Here is a 23,488-nt window from a genome sequence, read left to right on the forward strand (position 1 = left end):
GGAGAAGAATTGAAAGATGATAGTTTGGTCAACTATATGAAGGAGAGTAAACAAGGGCAAAAAAAAAGCAACCAGTAAGTACACTTTGGATGAGTTGATGAACAGATTAAATGAACATAGCCAGACTAGCTTAGGGTGCAGAATTAATAGAATTTAGCAACATCTACAATAGATCCCACTCTAAAGGGATGGAAAACCAAATTCCAAACTAACTAGGACTAAACAATGGAACAGGCAAAGGGGCCCTCCAACACTATTGTTCACCATTCACCATTGTTATCCTGTCTGAGCAACGCATAGATACATTCCAGTTCGCCTGTGGTAGCAACAGATGCCATTTCACTGGCTCTACGTAAAGCCCTGGAACAACTGGACAGTAAAGATGCATACATCAGGATGCTCTTTATCGACTAAGTTTGGCAGAACATCATCATCCCCTTAAACCTGATCAGCAAACTCCAGACCTGGGACTCAATAGCCCACTGTGTCATTGGATCATGGATTTCCTCACCTCCAGACCACAATCAGTGAGAATGGGTAAAAACATCTCCTCCACAATCTCCATCAGTACCAGAGCACCACAAAGCTGCATTCTTAGCCCCCTGTTCTACTCAGTTTACACCTTCAACTGTGTGGCTCAGTACAATTTCACCATCTACAAATTTGCTGACGATACCACCCAGCACATGCTCTGCTCTCGCTGCTGGACAAAGCTATAGGTGCCACAAGAACAGCTGCTACCCCTCTACCGTCAGTCTGTCAACAACAAACTCAATCAGGGATTCATTTGAGGACTCTTAACTTGTGCACTTTATTGATTTTTTTAATCTCTCCGTATTGCAGTTTGTTTACATTCATTATCTGTTTAGAGTTCTTTACTTGGTTACATTTACACAGTGTACAGTTTTTTTTAAATGACTCCATATATATGCAGATATGGTAGCGGTGAGCAAGAATCAGAGAAATCCCATATTTTATTCTCAGTGTAGAAATATATTTGCTGCAGTTGGGAAGCTACGATATTACAGCATTTAGGAACCCCTTCCTGCCATGATAATAAGAGAACTGCCCACACTCAGTGTTGAAGGAAAGGAGAATGCCTCAAGCTCATGACGCAGTATTTCTATGAAGGAATCAATATATTCATTGGTTACATTAATTTTTTTTTTAAATATAGAACTGATGCTTGGCAAATTCCAGATGTTTAAAAAGTCCTGATATCTGAAATTAAAAAGCAAAACTTTAATCACACACATAAATTTCAACAGTCATATCTGAATTATTTAAAAAAGTTAAATGGTTCCCTTACACGCTGATGACACTAACATTTTCTCACCTGACCAGCGACCTCAACACACAACCACAAGTAGTCCACTCAGTTTAGCAATGCATACAAGCCGAGACTGAAATGGCTTTTGCTCCTCATAAGTGGGTTTTCCCTTTTTGCCCATTTATTCCAGTTTTAACAATCAAATACTGCCTTGATGTCAAAAGTGGCTTCTAAAATTCAGATTTCTGGTCAATACTATGATGAGTTCAAAAGCAGATTGTTCTTGCGAAAACTAAAGTGGATGTAAATAACTGGATTGTGAGCAGGTGTATTTTATAGTATTTGACAGCACTTTGCCAATGAATGAGAGTAGACTGATTGAGGATTAATTAAATGGATTAGATCTGTCCAGCTTTTGTAAATGGAGCCTATCTGGGTAATTTTCCATGTTGTCATGTAGATCCCAGCCAGTGCCATAGCGATATTGGACAGTTTATTTGGAAGTGCAGCTAATTCTGGGGCACATTTCTTTAATTACACCACCAGCATTTTGTTTGATTGCACAGCCTTTAATATGGCCACTGCTTTTGGCCCTATCCTGATATTATATAGATTTTTATTGGCTTGGACTGGCTTTTCTGATGGTGGGGATCTCCTCAGTAAACTGAGATGGATCATCTATTTGGTACTGCTGACCGAACCCGACTAAAAAAGTGTCAGCTTATTCATTAGCACTCATGTGCTTGACCCCCACCTTCATTTGCATGAGGATGGTTCTTGGAGCTGCCTCCTCCCTTAAAAGTTTAATTTTCCGCCACCATTCATGACTGGATGTGGTAGAACACTACTTTGTTCTGATCCATTGGTTGCGAGATTGCTTTGTTTGGTCTATTGCATACCGACCGTCTACAATTCTTTGCAGAGGTTCTGTGTGGCAGCTTCATTCTCCTAACACATTGTCATTGTTTTCCTGGTGCTGTGCCCACAAGTTTTCTCCACTCATCACAGAACCAGGGTTGATCCCCTAGTTTAATAGTAATTGCAGAGTTAGGATTATGCAGAATCATAACATTGAACATTGTAGTAGTGTGCATTTCTGCTATGCTGATGACCCACAGCACCTCATGGATGTCTAGTTTTGAGCTGTTCAAGCAATTCTGTGATAATCCTATTTAGAATATGAGCACCACAAAATGAGGCCGGGTTATCTCAGTGTGCATGTGAGACTTTGTCCACACAAAGACTGCAGTGTTCACTTCTATTGATACTAAAATGGGCAGATGAATCTGTTGCAGGTAAAAAACAACAAGCACAAAATCATATAGGCTTATCCCTCATGTTGGTTCAGTCACTACTTGTCGCAGACCTAGTCAAACAGCAATATCCTTTAGGGATATACAAGCTGAATCTGTAGTGGTATTACCACCAGGCTCCATTATTGTCATGTAATACTGCATTTAGAATGAAATGTAACTTTTGTTTGCTGTAAGGCAGACAGAGTGTCTCTACTTTGTCCAGCACCGCCCCCCTCCCTCACAGAAACCAACAGTGACGACCCAAAAACCTACAATGTTCTTTAACTGTGCCTTGAGTGCTAATGAAGCTGCACTCATCTGCGAGTCAAGGAATGTTCAATCTACCTGTTGGTATGCATGTGTGTCTGCAGCAATGCAGGCAGTTTGAGAACCACTAATGTACAGAGACCCAAAGTTGTGTTACTTCTTCCTTTCAACATTTTTTGACAAAACCGAAATGCACTTGTTTGAGTTTTGCTTATTCACTCAATCATGAGTATTTCTTTGTCATTTTGTGTCATCTGCAAACTTTGAAAAAGTGCCATTTCTTCATATTGCCTATCATTACGGTGAACATTCTTCCAAAACCATATTTGTCAAATGTGGCCAATTCAAACATCGCCCTCTTACCTCATTTCTTGAGCTGCTCAACAATTGTCTTTAATTCAATGAGATTCAACTTTAGCCAAGTCACTAAAAAGGGATGGCATCATATATCTTGACAGCCATAAAAATAACATCCTTAAGCATTGTCTTGCCCACTACTTTAATCATCAGGTACAACACACTTATTACCAATCCATTGTCTCTAATGAACTGAAAATGTTCAAGGTGATCAGTCATTCCATCTTTATAAATTTTAATAATATCTCAACAGGCATTCGTTTTACTGGATTATTGTTCACTGGATTCTAATATTCAGGAGTGATGCACACAAAAAAAATTCAGATTTTCCTGTCCTCTTACACTCTTTTAAATCTGTCATTGCCTCAGTGCCTTCTCTACTCAAACTGCTCAAATTTTTTGTAACCAAGGCCAACATTTCGCAGGCACAGTTAGCACATCACTATTATAGCACTAGCTCAGTTTTCCTCCCACATTCTGAAGACATACAAGGTTAATAGTTTAATTGGTCACATGGATGTATTTGGGTAGCACAGGCTCGTGGGCCTGAAGGGCCTGTTATTGTATCTCTCCAAATCCCATTTGCCATCCCAATTGCTCATTGAAACAGCATGTTAACTTTCAATGATCAATACAAAAGGGGACCTTTGTTCCTCTGAACAGCAACACCTTTTAATTTTTTTTAACCTAAAAAAATACTCCACCCTTTGTTTTCTATTTAGCTCTTACTGCTGTGTCACGTTTTGCTGTTCTCTTCATTTCTTCCAGTTGCTAGAATATCCACTATTTGCCTTATATGAATCATTTTTATATTTACTGTTTCTTTAGATTCATCTCATCTTTTATATACTTTTTTTTAAGCAACAGTTCTTGCATATGGATACAACAGTCTGAACCACGTTCTCTGGTCTACTTTTGGCGAAAGAAATTGTAGCTGGTGAAAATTTGAGCAAACAATGAGAAGCTGCAGGGACCGCACAATATGCAGCATCAATGGAGTGAAATGACCAACAGTTTGAGTTGGGACCTTTTTTAACAACAGTGGGTAGGGGAGATAGCAAGCATATAAAAGGGGAGGAGCCAAGAGATCAGAGGATACTGGATAAATGATGGTGGAAGAGTGGAGAAATGGGCAGGAGAACCCAAAGAAGGTGAGTGAAAAGCAAGCACCGTTCTGGGTGAGGAGTATGGGAATAGGACGATGAACACATAGGATCCAGATTGAGGTGGGGGTTTCCTGCAATTGGAAAAGTCAATGTACATGCTAGTTGCTTGTATACTATCCCATCAAAATATGATATGCTGTGCTACAAGTTCATACTTGTTCTCTGCCTGGTAAGATGAGGCTGTAAGACAGGTCTGTGTCGGAATAGGAATTAAAATGGCTGGGAACTGGGAGTTCCACTAGGCATTCAAGGACAGAGCACAAGTGCTTGACAAAGTGGTCACCCAATTTGCATTTGGTCTGACCGACGTAGAGGAGGCCACGGAGGAAATTTACTCAATTTATTGCAAATAGGCTGTCTCTTGTTGCAGAGAAGACAGAATATTTGTAGCTGCTTCACATACCTGACTATTGTAATTGCACTCACCTCAACCACTTCCTCTGGCAGCTTATTTTACATTTCAGGTGCTCTTTTTAATCATTCTCTTCATACCTTAAAACTATGGCCTGGGAGAAAAGATGATGGCTAGTATCTTCGACCTTATCTATGGCCCATGGATTATGGTCAGCACAGACTCAGCTGGCCAAAACATGAAGAAATGGTATCGCTTGTACATTCAACGTTAAAACAAAAAGTGCTCGATAAGTACTTCATTGAAATACATATAGGTAATATAATTAGAATTTAAATAAAGCAGTCTAGAGGTCTAGATAATAAAAGCAGAGTTTTATCCATTTGAGAGAAGTAAAGGTGGGATGCCGAAGAAAATGATAACAAAATCAAAAAGGGGTTATAGCTTTGAATGCACATGTATGCACTGGCCGTGTGCAAAAGCAATTCAGTTTGTCCCACTCTCGTCATCAGCCTATAGCCTAAGAATGGGCCATAGATACTGCTCCAGCTCCTTTTGAATAGTACAATTGAATCTGACTCCATAACCATTAATGAGTACATTCCATATCCTAAAACAGTCACAGCTAAAAGGAGATTTTCCTCATGCCGTCTTTGATTCTTTTTCCTTTTCTGATTATTCTATGTCCACTATGGTTCTAATGTACATGAGGAAGGTGAGTCGAACTCTGTGTTTGCCTGATACATAGTTATAAAATTTCTTGGAGCAGCTCAAGTTTAAGAACTATTGAGCTTAACATTTGACATTTAGTATTTTTATAATTTTCAAGATGTGAAAAAGATTGCCCCCTGGTGCTAGAGATTCATTTAACAGCATTTACAAAGTCTTGAAGCAAAAACAGTCATGGTATAATTCAGAGATCAAGCTAAAAGTTTGGATGGATTAAGCTTCCCAGTTTCCCTTTTTTTTAAGTATATTGCAAGCAAGTTACTGCAATTTCATCTATCTGTATAGATAGATAGATAGATAAGAATCAAGGGGCAGAGGTTTAGAGGTAACATGAGGGGGAACTTCTTTACTCAGAGAGTGGTAGACGTGTGGAATGAGCTTCCGGGAGAAATAGTGCCGGCGGAGTCAATTGTATTATTTAAGGTTGGACAGGTACATGGATGAGAAGAAGATGGAGGGTTATGGGCATTGTGCAGGGAGGTGGGACTAGAGAGGGGTGTTGGGTTCGGTGCGGACTAGAAGGGCCTAATGGCCTGTTTCCGCGCTGTAAATTGTTATATGTTATAACATTCACGTCACAAAACATTTCAGGAGCAAATAAATAAACAAAAGCAATTCAAACTTCCATTAGAGGAAGTATGAGGTAAATGAAAGAGTTTGGTCAAAGAGTTTGTAGGAAAGTCCACGTCTAAGAACAGGACACAACAGGCATCAGAGATGCCATAATCATGACTGTCTTCAAGAAGTGAGATGCTCAACTGTGTTAACTACTGAATGGCTTCTCAGCTGTCTTCCACAGGGCAAGCAATTGCCAGGTCCTCCAGAACGACACTCTCCAAGTAGCCAAAGAACAGCTCCCAGATTGGAGCATTGGCTCTACCAATCCAGAAGAAAAATGTACATAAACTCCATAGCAGGACAACTTTCTGCCTGTTTTGACATGTCTTTCATTCTCTCAACTGGGAGACATGTGAACACACTCCATAAATTACGCTGCCTGCAGAAATTTGTCACTACAGTATTTTAAATTTGCTGCATGACAGCATCCAAGCAATTATCCTAACCAGATCGCAGCTACAGTGCTAGTATCAACGAAGATCCATGTTAAACAACCCCAACACTTTCCTCAATTTCCCTCACTGCAATGCTGCGCCTCCGCTCACAAGAGATCTTCAGAACTTGTGGGAAGTTATTGAACTATGGCGACTAAACATGAGGAAGAAAAACGACTAAACATGAGGAAGAAAAGTTATCTGTACTTTAGCAGTCGAGCTGCAGCATGCAGATATTCATTAGATTTGTGCATGTTTAGTAGCTAACCTTGACCCATCAATGACCACTGCAGTATGCAGAATTCTAAATGTAGTATTAAGTAACAATAGTGGAACCATTATCTTTACTAAAGCAGAGGCATTGCACTTGACATCTGCAAGACAAACCACCACAGCTCACCTTTCCCTGCTAAACAACAATGCCCCCCCTCGATAATAGCCCCTTTTACACTTCCATCCCACTAAATTGACCGTTCAGTGATCCAGGATAGAAATGGCATTTTTGCTCTTCACACTTGACCACTCTTAACTGGGACATTGCACACATTCACACGTGCAAGAAGCCATCCCCAGGACTGTTCTACCTTCTACCGGTGACATCATGACACATTGAGTGATAGTGGACCTGCCCTAAATCCTGATCAATGTACTGTGATCTTATAGTTGAACAAAATTAATCATCCCTAATTATAACATAATTAAGCTTTATGTTCAGTACAGTATAAGCCCTTCAGCCCGTTGTTGATGTGCCGACCAATATAAACCCTTATAAGGGACTGTGGGAAAGTGCAATAAATAGCAATAGTGCACAATTTATAAAGACCATGGGAAAGTTGGTAGCGCTATCGCGTACAATTTAAATAGTGTGGGAAAGTTGGGAGCACAATAAATACCATGGGGAAAGGCGATAACGGACCTGCCCTCCCAGAATTCCGTGCAGCAGAGAAAGAGCTGTATGTATAGCTACATACATAGAGCACTCATGGAGGGGTTTCTCTGCCACATGGCATTCTGGGAAGTCAGGTCCACCATTGCTTCTTTCTACTGTCTTTATAAATTGTGCACTATAGCGTTACCAATTTTCCCACACTGTTTAAAAATTGTCCACTATTGCTGTTTATTTCCTCTCTCTCCCATTGCCACTCTCCCATGGAAAAGTTTATACCTTCATTTTCATCTGTTCTTCCTTAACATTCCTGCATTCACGCAAAAACTTGGGTCATTTCTATCCCAGAATGCAATTGCCCGTTCTACACTTGCCTGATTGCAACGCCAAGGATTGCACTGGGGTCAAGGCAGTCTATCTCCGGTGTGAGATGATGTCACCTCATGCCAGCGTTAACAAGATTCTCCTTTCACACAAGAACTTTTTTAGGCCAATTGGCCGTTAATTTCTGGGACCACTTGCAAGTGTGAAATGGGCTCATGATTCATAATGAGACATTAGAAAATATGGACCCCAAGCAATATTTTGGGAATCATCTCTTAGCAAAAGCAAACATCTAGAATGAAATTCATTATTATCTTCAATGTGCCAGCATAATCTTTGATCAATTGATAAAAGGGCAAGTTTCAAAATCATAACAACTGACCTGGCACAACTTAAAGTCCACCCGACAGTAGAGATTCCTGTCAACCTATTATTGAGGTCTCAATTATCTGTAGCAGATTCCTCAAGCTTTGCAAAATCTTCCAAAGTTACTGGATGGCCAAGAGAGGTCTGTGTTCTTGGTCGTGAGCCATAATTACAGTCAATTGATTTCAGTGGTCATGCCATATCATCCACAAATCAATGCCACGTTGCAAAAGCAAATCTACACCAAACTGTCAGGAGGGGAAGAGATTTCCAGATGGATATGGATGGATTCAAGCATTCAGCCTCCTCATTGATTTTTCCTTGTTTTCTTTTTACCCTCTTCTTTCTTGTTGTTGTTATTTTCTGTGTTCTGCACCTGCTGCTGTGTTGCAGGTGTCTCTCTCAGCTGTGGAGATCGACTCTGCAGCTGCTCCCCCCTCCCGTCAGTGTGTTTTTTTTCATGCGCAGTTGCGCACTTTTACTCAGCTCTGTGAGCCATTTTTGTAGTCCCGAGCCCGGGACTTCCACTGACCTGAGGGAGCGGGCTTCTCTCTCCGCAGCGGGCCTCTTCGGACAGGTAAGGCCTTCACCTTCTTCTTCTGACATTCTTTCTTCCTCTTTTCTTCCCGTTGTTTTCGACTTTTCTCTCTTCGCTGCCATTTTCTTCTCACCTTTATTTTTACTTTATTGTAAATTTTAATCTTGTACCTTTGTGCTTTGTGTGTTTTTTTTTTAAACTTTTCGAGAGAGGGCTGGAATTCCCTGACCGGCCACTACTCCATCACGTGACTCCTCCCTCCTCATTGATTTTTGAGAATCTTTTGCCATTAACTACTCAAAGGAGAAAAGACCCTGACCCATACATGACAGAATTCAGAGGGTTGAGTTCATCCACCAGAAGTATACAGAGGCCTTGCATAATCATTGGAAGGAGTGTAGCATCTCACAAATAACCCACCTACCTGCTCCACCAGACTCCTCCTGGCCATATGTGAAAGAATCTGCAATTCCCACACTAACCTCATTTGTCACCTCAGGACAAAGAAAACTGGTGCAGTAGGAGGATAACCTTAAATCCAGGAAATTATCGAAGAGGAAGAATAGAAGAAATATAGGTGAAGGAACAGAAAAATTGCACAGTCATTAAAGGCAGTGAAATTGGATCAGAAAACTGCAGATGGAGGTTGATTGTAATGGCAGAAGTCAGGAGTGGAGAAGATGAAGGAGTTACAGTGCGACAGCACCTGGCTGTTGTATGGTCTGTTTCTCACTATACTGTAGCCTTGCTCCATTACTTTACAAGTTTGAAACACTGGATTTCTCGATGAATCTAAATTCCTGGATTCCCATACATGAAGAAACTGCTCCCTGTACTATTTCTCAGCTTCAACTGTGGTAACTACTGGTAAGTCTACAGACTTTATTGCTATGTTTGTGCCTGGTAAATTGGTCCAAATTAGTATATCAGTCAAAATTTGTTTTCTGGCTCTATTTTCATACATGGTCAAATGTGCATTTCTCTGCTACTTTTAAATCCTTGTCATAGTTCTCCCATTAAATAAGCACACATTCCTGGATTTGACTTCCCACTGACACCAGCTGGCACGTGAGCAGGTGCTCCACATAGCGGTTCTCCATCCTTCCCTCGTCTTTTTCTGACCTTCATTCAAATGACACACTAATCTCTGAATTATGTCATTGGTTATTAATACTCCATTCAAATTTAATCCTATCTACATCTGCGTCCCAATTCAAAGCTTTTTAATTTCATATTTCATTCTTACAATTAGCCAGGACATACATACTCTTATACTTTTTAATAGTACAATGAAATCCTTGATATCCAGTACCCATGGGGATTGGTAGATGCCGGATAATTGAATTTTTCAGTTGCTTGAGATTGCATGTTGTATGATTGATGCACTAATGGAGTGGCACAGCAAATTTAATCTTCAGAATTGGACAAATTCTTTGCAAGATTATCCAAAGCAAACTTAACTGTTAATTTAGCAAAAAGTCAATTTGCAAATGCAACTGCAACATACTTAGATCATGTAGTTGGTCATGGCAAAGTTGCACCTATTCAAGCTAAGGTGAATGCAATTTCTGAATTTCCTATTCCCAATGGCAAGAAAGCAGTGAGAAGGTTTGCTCTTCCTTCGACCAATCTTTTGAAGAAAGGAGAGAAATTTGTGCGGACGAAAGTTTGTCAAACAGCTTTAGAAAATTTAAAGGAGATGCTATGCCATTACCCTGTTTTAAAATCTCCTGATTTTGACAGACCATTTTCTTTAGCAGTGGATGCCAGTGAGGGGACAGCAGGTGCAGTTTTATTACAAAAACAAGGAAATTGACCATCCAGTTACCTACTTTTCAAAAAAAATTCAATGTTCATCAAAGGAACTGTTGTCTATAATAACTGCTCTGCAGAATTTTTATGTATATCTCAGTACCTCTCAGGAACCAATTGTGATATTTACTGACAACAATCCTCTGGTGTTGTTAAATAAAATGAAGAATAAAAACAGAAGATTGTTAAACTGAAGTTTAATATTGCAAGAATATAATCTGCAAATTAATATCAAAGGTTTCCGCAAAGCAGGACGTCAAGCGCTGAAGAGCTGGCTCTGAATGGGCAACTAAAGCGGCATCGTCTGCAAAGAGTAGTTCACGGACAAGTTTCTCTTGTGTCTTGGTGTGAGCTTGCAGGCGCCTCAGATTGAAGAGACTGCCATCCGTGCGGTACCGGATGTAAACAGCGTCTTCATTGTTGGGGTCTTTCATGGCTTGGTTCAGCATCATGCTGAAGAAGATTGAAAAGAGGGTTGGTGCCAGAACACAGCCTTGCTTCACGCCATTGTTAATGGAGAAGGGTTCAGAGAGCTCATTGCTGTATCTGACCCGACCTTGTTGGTTTTCGTGCAGTTGGATAATCATGTTGAGGAACTTTGGGGGACATCCGATGCGCTCTAGTATTTGCCAAAGCCCTTTCCTGCTCACGGTGTCGAAGGCTTTGGTGAGGTCAACAAAGGTGATGTAGAGTCCTTTGTTTTGTTCTCTGCATTTTTCTTGGAGCTGTCTGAGGGCAAAGACCATGTCAGTAGTTCATCTCTTTGCGCGAAAGCCGCACTGTGATTCTGGGAGAATATTCTCGGCGACACTAGGTATTATTCTATTTAGTAGAATCCTAGCGAAGATTTTGCCTGCAATGGAGAGCAACGTGATTCCCCTGTAGTTTGAGCAGTCTGATTTCTCGCCTTTGTTTTTGTACAGGGTGATGATGGTGGCATCACGAAGATCCTGAGGCAGTTTACCTTGGTCCCAACAAAGCTTGAAAAACTCATGCAGTTTGGCATGCAGAGTTTTGCCGCCAGCCGCCGCTTTAGTTGCCCATTCAGAGCCAGCTCTTCGGCGCTTGACGTCCTACTTTGCGGAAACTGCCAAAATGTTTGGCCTGGAAGTCAGCCTGAAGAAAACTGAGGTCCTCCAATCAGCCAGCTCCCCACCATGATTACCAGCCCCCCCACATCTCCATCGGGACAAAAAACTCAAAACGGTCAACCAGTTTACCTATCTCGGCTGCACCATTTCATCAGATGCAAGGATCGACAATGAGATAGACAACAGACTCGCCAAGGCAAATAGCGCCTTTGGAAGACTACACAAAAGAGTCTGGAAAAACAACCAACTGAAAAACCTCACAAAGATAAGCGTATACAGAGCCGTTGTCATACCCACACTCCTGTTCGGCTCCGAATCATGGGTCCTCTACCGGCACCACCTACGGCTCCTAGAACGCTTCCACCAGCGTTGTCTCCGCTCCATCCTCAACATCCATTGGAGCGCTTACATCCCTAACGTCGAAGTACTCGAGATGGCAGAGGTCGACAGCATCGAGTCCACGCTGCTGAAGATCCAGCTGCGCTGGATGGGTCACGTCTCCAGAATGGAGGACCATCGCCTTCCCAAGATCGTGTTATATGGCGAGCTCTCCACTGGCCACCGTGACAGAGGTGCACCAAAGAAAAGGTACAAGGACTGCCTAAAGAAATCTCTTGGTGCCTGCCACATTGACCACCGCCAGTGGGCTGATAACGCCTCAAACCGTGCATCTTGGCGCCTCACAGTTCGGCGGGCAGCAACCTCCTTTGAAGAAGACCGCAGAGCCCACCTCACTGACAAAAGGCAAAGGAGGAAAAACCCAACACCCAACCCCAACCAACCAATTTTCCCCTGCAACCGCTGCAATCGTGTCTGCCTGTCCCGCATCGGACTTGTCAGCCACAAACGAGCCTGCAGCTGACGTGGACTTTTTTTACCCCCTCCATAAATCTTCGTCCGCGAAGCCAAGCCAAAGAAGAATATCAAAGGTACAAATAATGTGATAGTAGATTGTCAAGATGTTAAAATTGATCATGTATAGAAATATATACTCTCAACGTTGGGTTATATTGTTATAACATATTATATATTGTTATCTCTTTAGTGATTTTAAAGTCAGTTTAGTTATAACTGAATTTTAACTGGAGTTAAAATTGCTTTGTAGGGGGAAAGTGTGTCAGTATTGTTACGGAGTCCAGAGGACCCCCAAAAACCAGTAGCAATAGATATGCACAACACAGGGTTACTTCAACAAAAGGAGTTTTTAATTATATTTGAACAAGAAAACGGAATTGAACTTTAACTTATTACTTAACCTACCTAACTATTTAATTCCCCCTCTAATACTAAGCGCAAGCATGTGTAATGTATATTTAAAATTAGAAAAGTTCTTTGGATCACAATCCAATCTCACTGGTTGCAGGCAATTCTTGTTCTGTGCACAGAAGTTAGCATTAACAAAGTTCACCAGTCTTTGGTGCTTAACAGCTAAATGATTACCACTCAGGTGAGTTCTTGCTGGTTTTCAGAGAGAGATTCCTTTTCCAGGACATCCGCAACGGATTCCTTTCCAATCAGTCTTGCTGACGAAACTTGCCCCCTTCAGAGTTCTCCAGATGATCCTCTTTCTTTCAGGTCACCTTTCAGACCACCAATCTCCTCCTTTGACCAGGCAGCCTTCCAAAGTTTGCCAGTTTGTCCTTCAGGAACTGATTTCTGTCTCCTCTCTCTCTCTCTGTTTCACACCCTCCCTCTCAGAGAGCAAAACTCTTCTCCTCTGCCTACAAAGATCACAAGCTCTCCCAGGCAAGCTGTTGTCGATACATTGTTGCCTCCTGCAAAAAGCATTCTGCAAAAGTCCTGCAAATATTCTGTGTTTTAAAATGTGTGTGTGTGTGCAAGCTGCTCTAACAATTCCTCCCAAACCACCTCTAAATACTCTGTCACAGTGTATAGATATGATTTTGGGAGATAAATTGGGGCAGTTTTTTTTTAAGTGTAGGTCACATGCAAACATTTCAAAACAGATCTTATTTAAAATACTGGAGCTCTGCTCAAGCTGGCTCTAAGAAACTTTACAAAAACTTTGAAGAGTGCTCAAGGGACTTCATTATTGGATTGTTGTTTTGAAAAGCAACAGATGAAAGAACTCGGAAGAGTAGGTTCGGAGCCATAGGCTGTCTGAGGGCTGCTTGCTGTTCTAAAAGGGTCAAGCAGAGAGAGAATCAAACAGGCTTTTCTCTGAGTGTGAGAGAGAGAGAGAGAGAGAGAGAGAGAGAGAGAGAGATCAGTTCTGCAGTTTTACAGTCAGCTGCAACAGCTGGGACTGGAACAGGACAAGCTGTGGAAAAACCCCATTTGGTGAACCCAAAGAAAGCACCTGGTCTGGATAGAGTTACTAGCCAAGTACTGAAAATCTGCCCTGACAAACTGGCTAGTGTATTCACTGATATCTTGAACCTCTCACTCTGACAGGCATGGTACCCACCTTTTCAATTGTTACAGTGCTCAAGAAGAGGGTGGTGACCCACCTAAACAACTATCAACCAGTGCTAAAGTGTTTTTAGAGGCTGGTATTAAATCATATCAGCTCGTGTCTGAGCGGCAACTTGGATCCATTCCAATTTGCCCACTGCAACAACAGGTCTACGGCAGATGCCATCTCTCTGGCTCTTCACAAATCCCTAGAATACTGAACAGCAAAGACGCATATATCAGGATGCTCTGTATTCAGCATTCAACACCATCATCCACTCTAAACTAATGAACAAACTCCAAGACCTGAGCTTCAATACCTCACTGTTCAATTGGATCCTGGATTTCCTCACCTCCAGACCCTATCAGTGCAGATTGGTAAAAACATCTCTCCACAATCTCCATCAGCACCAGAGCATCACAGGGATGTGTACTTAGCTCCCTGCTCTTCTCGCATTACCCCTTTGACTGTGTGGCTTGGTGTGACAATTACACCATATATGTTTGCTAACGATACCATCATAGAGGGCTGCGTAAAAGGAGGCAATGTCAGCATAGAGGAGGGAGATTGAAAACTTGACTGATTGTTCATACACCATTTAGCCAATGTTACAAAGACCAAGGAGCTGATTGCAGACTTTAGGAAAGGAAAACCACAGTTATTTGATCCAGTAATCAATGGTGGAGAATGTGAACTCATTTAAATTCCTTGGGGTGGTCTCTATCTCGGAGAACCTGTTATGGACCCATCATATTAATGCAATTGGGCAGAAAACATGTCAGTGCCTCTACTTCCTCAGGGATTTGTGATAGTTCGGTATGTCATCAGAAACCTTGGCAAACTTCTACAGATGTGGAATAGAAAGTATGCTGGCTGGCTGCATCAAGGTCTAAAATGGGGGGCACCAATATCTCAACAGGTGGTGGACTCAGCCAAGTATATCACCCTAGTCAGTGAAGAATGGCAAAAAAAACTATCCCCACCACCAAAAACATCTACGTCAAACCTTGCCATTAGAGAGCAAGGCGTGCTGTTTTCGCAGTCTCCATCAGGAAAGAGGTACAGGTGCCACAGGGTGCGCACCTCCACGTTCACAAATAGTTGGTGTTCTTCAACTATTATCAGACTCCTGAACAACATTCAGATACTCATTTAAGGACTTACATTTGGCTCATTATTTATTTCTGAATATTTATACATCTGAATTTGCATAGTTCTTTCGTTCTTTGAGTACAGTTTACAGTTACTGATAATTAGAAATTCTGTCTGGTCCACAGAAGAAGAACCTCAGGATTGTATGTGATATCATGTATTTACTCTGGCCATAAATTTTAACTCATATTTTAGGTACATTTGCTCCAGCTTTTCACTCTGTTCCCTTCCTCAGCTCCCATGCCTTCCTCATCTCATTTCATTCTTCTCAAGAAGACCTTCTCAACATTTTTAGCTCTTCTCAATCTTTTTGGTCATTGTTCGAAATTGGAACATCAAACCAAGCTATACCCAGACCAATTTTAGATAAACTGTGCTTCTCTTGACATCCTCTGAAGGACCATCAATCTCTCACCACTGCTTCTTTTCTATCAGTGTCTCCCAGGTCCTAATCTATTATTTCATCCATCTACCCACCGAGTCCGGTATTGGGGAGGCTTATCCTGTCAATCACTTTTTAACAACACAAATTAATGACCCAGTTGAACAGCTGTCACCATTTCTCTCAAAATCTACATCCAAAACTTCAAATCACTTCAGAAAAAGGCCATCATCATTGAGGAAATTGTCTTGTGTTAAACAAAATCTAGATTGTGGGCTTCAACACCCTTCCCAAAAAAATGTGTCCTTTTTTTCAGGTGGTACCAGCTTACCCTGTACAAAAACAAAGGCGAGAAATCAGACTGCTCAAACTACAGGGGAATCACGTTGCTCTCCATTGCAGGCAAAATCTTCGCTAGGATTCTACTAAATAGTAGTGAATATTCGCTGAGAATATTCTCCCAGAATCACAGTGCGGCTTTCGCGCAAACAGAGGAACCACTGACATGGTCTTTGCCCTCAGACAGCTCCAAGAAAAGTGCAGAGAACAAAACAAAGGACTCTACATCACCTTTGTTGACCTCACCAAAGCCTTCGACACCGTGAGCAGGAAAGGGCTTTGGCAAATACTAGAGCGCATCGGATGTCCCCCAAAGTTCCTCAACATGATTATCCAACTGCACGAAAACCAACAAGGTCGGGTCAGATACAGCAATGAGCTCTCTGAACCCTTCTCCATTAACAATGGCGTGAAGCAAGGCTGTGTTCTCGCACCAACCCTCTTTTCAATCTTCTTCAGCATGATGCTGAACCAAGCCATGAAAGACCCCAACAATGAAGACGCTGTTTACATCCGGTACCGCACGGATGGCAGTCTCTTCAATCTGAGGCGCCTGCAAGCTCACACCAAGACACAAGAGAAACTTGTCCGTGAACTACTCTTTGCAGATGATGCCGCTTTAGTTGCCCATTCAGAGCCAGCTCTTCAGCGCTTGACGTCCTGCTTTGCGGAAACTGCCAAAATGTTTGGCCTGGAAGTCAGCCTGAAGAAAACTGAGGTCCTCCATCAGCCAGCTCCCCACCATGACTACCAGCCCCCCCACATCTCCATCGGGCACACAAAACTCAAAACGGTCAACCAGTTTACCTATCTCGGCTGCACCATTTCATCAGATGCAAGGATCGACAATGAGATAGACAACAGACTCGCCAAGGCAAATAGCGCCTTTGGAAGACTACACAAAAGAGTCTGGAAAAACAACCAACTGAAAAACCTCACAAAGATAAGCGTATACAGAGCCGTTGTCATACCCACACTCCTGTTCGGCTCCGAATCATGGGTCCTCTACCGGCACCACCTACGGCTCCTAGAACGCTTCCACCAGCGTTGTCTCCGCTCCATCCTCAACATCCATTGGAGCGCTCACACCCCTAACGTCGAGGTACTCGAGATGGCAGAGGTCGACAGCATCGAGTCCACGCTGCTGAAGATCCAGCTGCGCTGGATGGGTCACGTCTCCAGAATGGAGGACCATCGCCTTCCCAAGATCGTATTATATGGCGAGCTCTCCACTGGCCACCGTGACAGAGGTGCACCAAAGAAAAGGTACAAGGACTGCCTAAAGAAATCTCTTGGTGCCTGCCACATTGACCACCGCCAGTGGGCTGATAACGCCTCACACCGTGCATCTTGGCGCCTCACAGTTTGGCGGGCAGCAGCCTCCTTTGAAGAAGACCGCAGAGCCCACCTCACTGAAAAAAGGCAAAGGAGGAAAAACCCAACACCCAACCCCAACCAACCAATTTTCCCTTGCAACCGCTGCAATCGTGTCTGCCTGTCCCGCATCGGACTGGTCAGCCACAAACGAGCCTGCAGCTGACGTGGACTTTTTTACCCCCTCCATAAATCTTCGTCCGCGAAGCCAAGCCAAAGAAAAGAAAGAAAAAAAAAAAAACCAGCTTACCACCCCACAGCTGGTCGTGTGGTTTTCATCTGTAAACACACTTTGACTTGTATCCCTGTTGCTCTGACACGCTCTCTTCCTCATCTCACCTCCTATTGTTCCTTACAGGTCTTCCAAAGATTGCCAATTGCATCTGCCTATCAAAATATCAGAAATGTTTTCCTTCCTCATCCTCAATGGGGGCCAAAACTCATTTATAGGGAACACGAACTGAAATCATAAAATATTTCCTGTTTAGTTGGTAGGAGAGAAGTATGCAAGACACTTAACTAAACTTGACTGCTTCATAGGGAAAGGAGCCCATAAACTTTGAGACGAGACCAAAGGGAGCCATTGCCAGAAAAAATTGAGAATGGCTGCTTGAGATTGATTGATTTCTCATCCTTGGTGATTTCAAAGTCCCAATTCATCTTAGTCACTATTGAATACATTATCTATCCTCTCTGAACCTCACCCTCTATGTGTCTTCCTCAATCCATTTTTTTTTCCAATCAATCTTTCACCTTTACCTTTGTCTTGGTACAGGGACCTGAGCCAAAATGTTGACTGATCATTTCAGCTCATGGATGCTGTCTCATCTACTTAGTTCCTCCAGCAATTCTTTTGTTTGCTGCAGATGACAGAGAGGTTGAGAGGATGAGCGGGTGTGGGTTCTTGGGAGTCGCTGTCTCGAAGGATCTTTCCTGGAACCAGCACACCAATGGCATCATGAAGAAAGCCTCTACTTCCTCAGGAGTTTGCGGAGGAGCTAGTGGAGTTGTTCAAGTAAACCGGTACGGACTTGAAGGGCCGACATGGCCTGTTTCCGTGCTGTAAACGGTTATATGGTTATATAATATGCCAGTCGTCATTTTTCCTATTGCCTCAACACACATACATCCATGATAGGTTACTTCCTTGCAATGCTTGCCATTCAAAATCCTCTCTCTAAAAGCAAGGATCCTCCAACAAAAAAAATTTGCTCATTAAACAAAAGCTGAACTAACACTGTGAACTTTGATTCTATCTAATACAAATACATCACAATCCTTTGATGGTTTAACAATAAGCAGCTCCAGCCGGTGACTTCAGAAACAGTGGCAATGAGAGGCTAAAATAATGAGCTTATTAATCAATAACCCCTGTGAAAACATGCACATAAACTTCAAGTCAATATGACGGCATTATTCTTTATAAATTGCTCAAAATTTAAAACATAGTAAATGCTACTTAAATACAAGACACTGTTCATGACCTCACATGGTCAAGCCATTGATAATGCTAGTTTACGGTGAAGTTAAGAAAAATATTAGAATAACGTTGATGCAAATTGAGCAGAACCTTTGTACATTCTCTACTTCTGTTAAATACTATTACAACCTTAAACTGTAAACTAAAAACAGACCAAAAAAAAATGCATCAATTCGTTGAGTTAAACAAGTTTCTGATGACAAAAACAGAAGAGACAGAAGATGCTGGAATCTGGAGCAAAACACAATCAACGAGATGAACTCAGTGGATCAAGCAGCATTAGTGAAAGAAAAATAGTCAACATTTCAAGTCGAACCCCTTCATCAAGATTCTTGACAACGAGTTCTCCCTCGATTTTCTGGTGAGCCTTGCTCCTGAACTAAGTGTTTTCAGCAGTTTCTGATTTGATTTCATATTTCCAACAACTGTAGTATTCTAATTTTCCTCAGCATGGCCTTTGCAAAATTGCAATTCACAGGATTAACAAGAACATAATGAAAGGCACATCATGGGTTAACTTTATACACTGGCAGAATATCAATACAATACTGATACAAATTTGAACACTTGAAACTGCAAATCGAATCTCCAGGCAGTTACTGATTTCACTGAGTGAAAATTCCTTGCAGTAGCACAGCTCTGGTCTCCTGGATAGCCAATGCCTTAAAGGACACTGCTACAAATTTTAGCTTTGGAGTAAATTATGCTCAATTTCCTTTGTCATAGAACTATAAGTTTGATTTGGGAAGAAAACATTTCAAAGACGTTAACCAGAAGACTGCATCAAATCCATAAAATATTTGCTTCTCTTGTTGAATCCCTTTAACACTTCAAATTAACATGCAGGACCTGGCCAAGTATGAAAGATCTGTGCTGGCCAACTTACCAAGGTATTGAGGGATATTTTTAATATCTCACTCCAGCAGGGCATGGTACCCACCTGTTTCAAACAGGCATCAATCCTAGGCTGGTGATGAAGTGCATCAGCTCCTGTCACAGCAGTAACATGGATCCATTCCAGTTCGCCAATCAATGAAACAGGTCTATGGCGAATGCCATCTCACTGGCTCTACACAAAGCACTAGAACACCTGGACAGCAAAGATCCATACATCAGAATGCTCTCTATCAACTACAGTTTGGCATTTAATACTATCATCCCCTCAAAACTAATCAGCAAACTGCAAGACTGGTAGGTAACAACCCACTGTGTAATTGGACCACAGATTTCCAGACCACAATCAGTGAAAATTGGTAAGAACTTCTTCACAACCTCCATCAGTACCAGTTCTTATTCCCCTGCTCTATTCACTTTACACTGACATAGCTCAGGACGACAATAACATCATCCACAAATTTGCCAACAATACCACAGTAGTGTTTAAAAAAAGGTGCTAGGAGTAAAGCTAGTAAACCAAGGAGCTGATTGTATATGATCCAGTGATTATTGGGGGAAACTGGAGGTGAAGAGGATGTGTAAATTTAAGTTCTTGGGAGTCACCATCTCGGAGGATCTTCCCTGGACACAACACACAAATGGCATTGTGAAGAAAGCATGTCAGCGCCTCTACTTCCTCATCAGTTTGAAGAGGTTCAGTATGACACCAGAAACCCTGCCAAATTTCTACAGAGGTGTGGTGAAAAGTGTGCTGACCGGCTGCATCACAGTCTGGTGTGGGAGCCCTCCAAATGGTAGAGGACAGGTTCAGGAACAGCTGCTATCCCTCCACCATCAAAATCCTCAACGACAAAGTCAATCAGGGACTTGAGCACTTTATTGATTTTCTTTTTTTCTCTGTGTATCGCACAGTTTGCTTATGTGTTATCTGTTTACAGTTCTTTTAACTGTTTACATGTTTATGCTGTGTAGTTTATTTTTTGCAATACCAATTAGTGGTAATTCTGCCGAGCCCGCAGGAAGGGAGTCTCAGGGTTGTTTGTGATGTCATGTATGTACTGACAATAAATCTGAAATCTGGATAAGCATTTTTCTACCAAATATAAATGCAAATAAAAACAAAGTTTAAGCGAACTTGCTTACTAGCCTGATGTTTAAGCATCAACAACTAATTTGTTAACATTTCCTAATCACCCACCTCAGACTCCAAAGACGGTAAAGGGAAGACAATATTGTGGTCAAATCTGAAGTTTGAGAGAAGAGAGTTAAATGGAACAGCTTCCTTGAGAACTTAATGTCAGCATTCAACACTGTCACCTGCAGTGTCAACTTCAATCAGTGGTAAAATTCTTGTATTCAAATTTAAAAGTCACAACTTAAGGCCTTTTTGACGACTGGTGCAAACAATTTAGTCTGTTCCTTCAAAGACAGCACTAAATGGTTGCTCTTCTAACATCAGGATACTTTTTCCATTGGTTATGAAATGAAAACCCTTTGAGGAAAGGGTTAACTGTAGCTGAGAGCAAGTGGAAAAACACTGACCAAGGCAGAAAAATCACTAAAGCCTCATTCAAGTTTCCATCCAGTAAATCAGCCATTCAGTGTCCCGGGGTAGGAATGGGGGTTTGGCCTTTCACACTAGACCACTCCTAACCATGACACTGAACGTTTGCACATGCAAAGGTTTATCTCCGGCGAATGGTCTGTTCTGTCTTTAATCGGAGGTGCCTGCAATGCAATTGCCCGATCTCAACACCAGCGTCAACAGACACTGGGGATTGTATTAGGGGTCGAGGCTGGCAATCCCCAGTGTGAGTTGACATCATCTGATGCTGGCGTTGAGCAGATTTTGCTTTCACACTTGCCACTTTAAAGGCCGATTGACGTTGGATTCCTGGGGTCAAAGGCAAGGGTGAAACTCTCACAGGAGGAACTGGGATTTGCTACCTTTCATCCTCATGTAACATATAGTAGCTAATTTGTTTCAACTGAAGCATTGTACCACTTACAAAAACAAGATAATTTGTACCAACTCTAACTGCCCTATCCTGCCCTCACCTCAAGCATCCTATTTTTCTGTTTTAAATGTTCCTCCTGTCCCTGAAAGTATCCTGCTTATCAATACTAATATCTTTGTATTCTAAAATAGTGACGCAAAAAATTTGTTTACTTCGATATATAAAAATCTGAGCAAAATTGTTGTTCTTGAGAGCACCATCAATGGGGTAAAGTTTCATTGGTAAAGTCTGCATCTCCAATAATGTTTTATCTAAGCAAAGTGCAAATTTTGTTGACAGATTCATGTCACTACTTATGGAAATACACACTTTTCCTGGGGTCACATGCAGCTTCACTTCTCGCTGAACACAAGTTTAACATGTCTTTTATCTTCTAACCATTTCTGGGAAGTTATTGCATCTGTGACGATTGCCATCTCTGCCTCCAGATTTTAAGTAATTCATTGGCTAAGAAATCAGAATGTATTGTCATGAACAAGTCACAAAATTCGGTATTTTGCAGTAGCGTCACAGTGCAAACATTCGTATAAACCTCCTTACTGTAAATAAAAAGAAACAATACTGCACGAAAAGTAAGCCAATATCTTTGGTTCATTGATTATTCAGCAATCTGATGGCCGCAGGGAAGAGGTTGTCCTTGTGCCGCTGAATGCTCATCTTTAGGCACCTGTACCTTTTTCCCCAATGGTAGCAGAATGAGGAGGGCATGGCCTGGGTGGTGGAGGTCTTCAACGATAGAGACTGCTTTTTTTAAGATGCCTCTTGTAGCTGTCTTCCATGGAGTCTGGTGCCTGTAATGTCGCAGATTGAGTTAACAACACTCTGGAGTTTACACTTGTCCTTAGAGTTGACGCTTCCATACCAGACAGTGATGCAACCAGCCACAATCTCCACGATACAACTATAAAAGTTTATGAGAGTCTTTGGTGACATACCGAACCACCTCAGACACTTTACCATATAGCCACTGGCGAGTCTTCTTCGTGATTACATCAATGTGGAGGTTCCAGGACAGATCCTTGGTGACATTGACACCCGTGAATTTGAAGTTCTTGACCCTCTTCACTACTGAGCCCTCGGCGAGGACTGGGTCACATTCCCCTGACTTCTTCCTGAAGTCCACAATCATCTCCATGGTTTTGCTAATGTTGAGTGCAAGGTTGTTGGCATGACACCACTCAACGAATTGATCCATCTCCCTCCTGTACGCTTCCTCATAGCAGTATGTGATTTTGCCGACAACTGTGGTGTCATCGGCAAACTTGTAGATGGCAGTGGAATTGTGGCTTTCCAGGATATTTACTTTCCAGGATATTTGTGGCTTTTTTACACTATGCCTACTGTGTAAAATGCACCAACACAGAATGGAGGGTCATTCCAGTCCTGGCTTTTTTTCTGGCAGCAGAGGTAACAACAGTGCCGGAATGCTGTTTGTCTAAAAGGGGCAATCTGGCATTCTGGCACCATGACGAGAATGGATGTGTTGTGATTTTTTTTAAAGTGCATTACCAGTAAGCATTTAAAACTTGGACAAAACATGCAAGTAGGACAACAGGAAAAATCTTTTTAATAATAATACCGCTGTCTCGCTCTCTCCCGTCAATCTGGCTAGGGATTACCTGACCAGCAGACACTTGGGTTTAGCCCATCTCGTATGTCTATGCATGCTCCCATAAATGCAGAAGTCTGAAATGAGCTGGAAATGAAATTGCTGGAGCTGGAAAGAAAATGAGTTGGTGGTGAAATAGTGATGCATCCTCCACTAAACTCAGTTTCATTAGGTGGGTGAAGCACTGAAGCGTTGCTGGGAGGAGAATGAGAGATGATTTAATTCATGTACATAATTCATGGTTTTGTCATGACAGACTGTTGGTCTTTCAAAGAAGGGCTTGATCATTCATGAATAAGATAAAAAGTATGCATCA

At 41.9% G+C, this 23,488-nt stretch overlaps 1 protein-coding gene across 3 annotated transcripts in view; it reads right to left on the reverse strand.

Moving 5' to 3' along the window:
• The window catches only part of LOC138755152 (eukaryotic translation initiation factor 3 subunit H), a 131,580-nt gene that overhangs the window by 65,212 nt on the left and 42,880 nt on the right, over nt 1–23,488 (reverse strand). Inside the window, exon 1 of one of the 3 annotated variants that reach the window (XM_069920550.1) lies at nt 18,951–19,077. The exons of the other annotated variants lie outside the window; for them this stretch is intronic. Coding sequence (XP_069776651.1) covers nt 18,951–19,062 — 112 coding nt within the window. The 5' untranslated portion in view covers nt 19,063–19,077. Of the gene's footprint in view, nt 1–18,950; nt 19,078–23,488 lie in introns of those variants that run through there. 3 annotated transcript variants of the gene reach the window in all.

The sequence above is a fragment of the Narcine bancroftii genome, chromosome 2, assembly GCF_036971445.1.
Source record: "Narcine bancroftii isolate sNarBan1 chromosome 2, sNarBan1.hap1, whole genome shotgun sequence".
In the NCBI taxonomy this organism is placed as follows: domain Eukaryota; kingdom Metazoa; phylum Chordata; class Chondrichthyes; order Torpediniformes; family Narcinidae; genus Narcine; species Narcine bancroftii.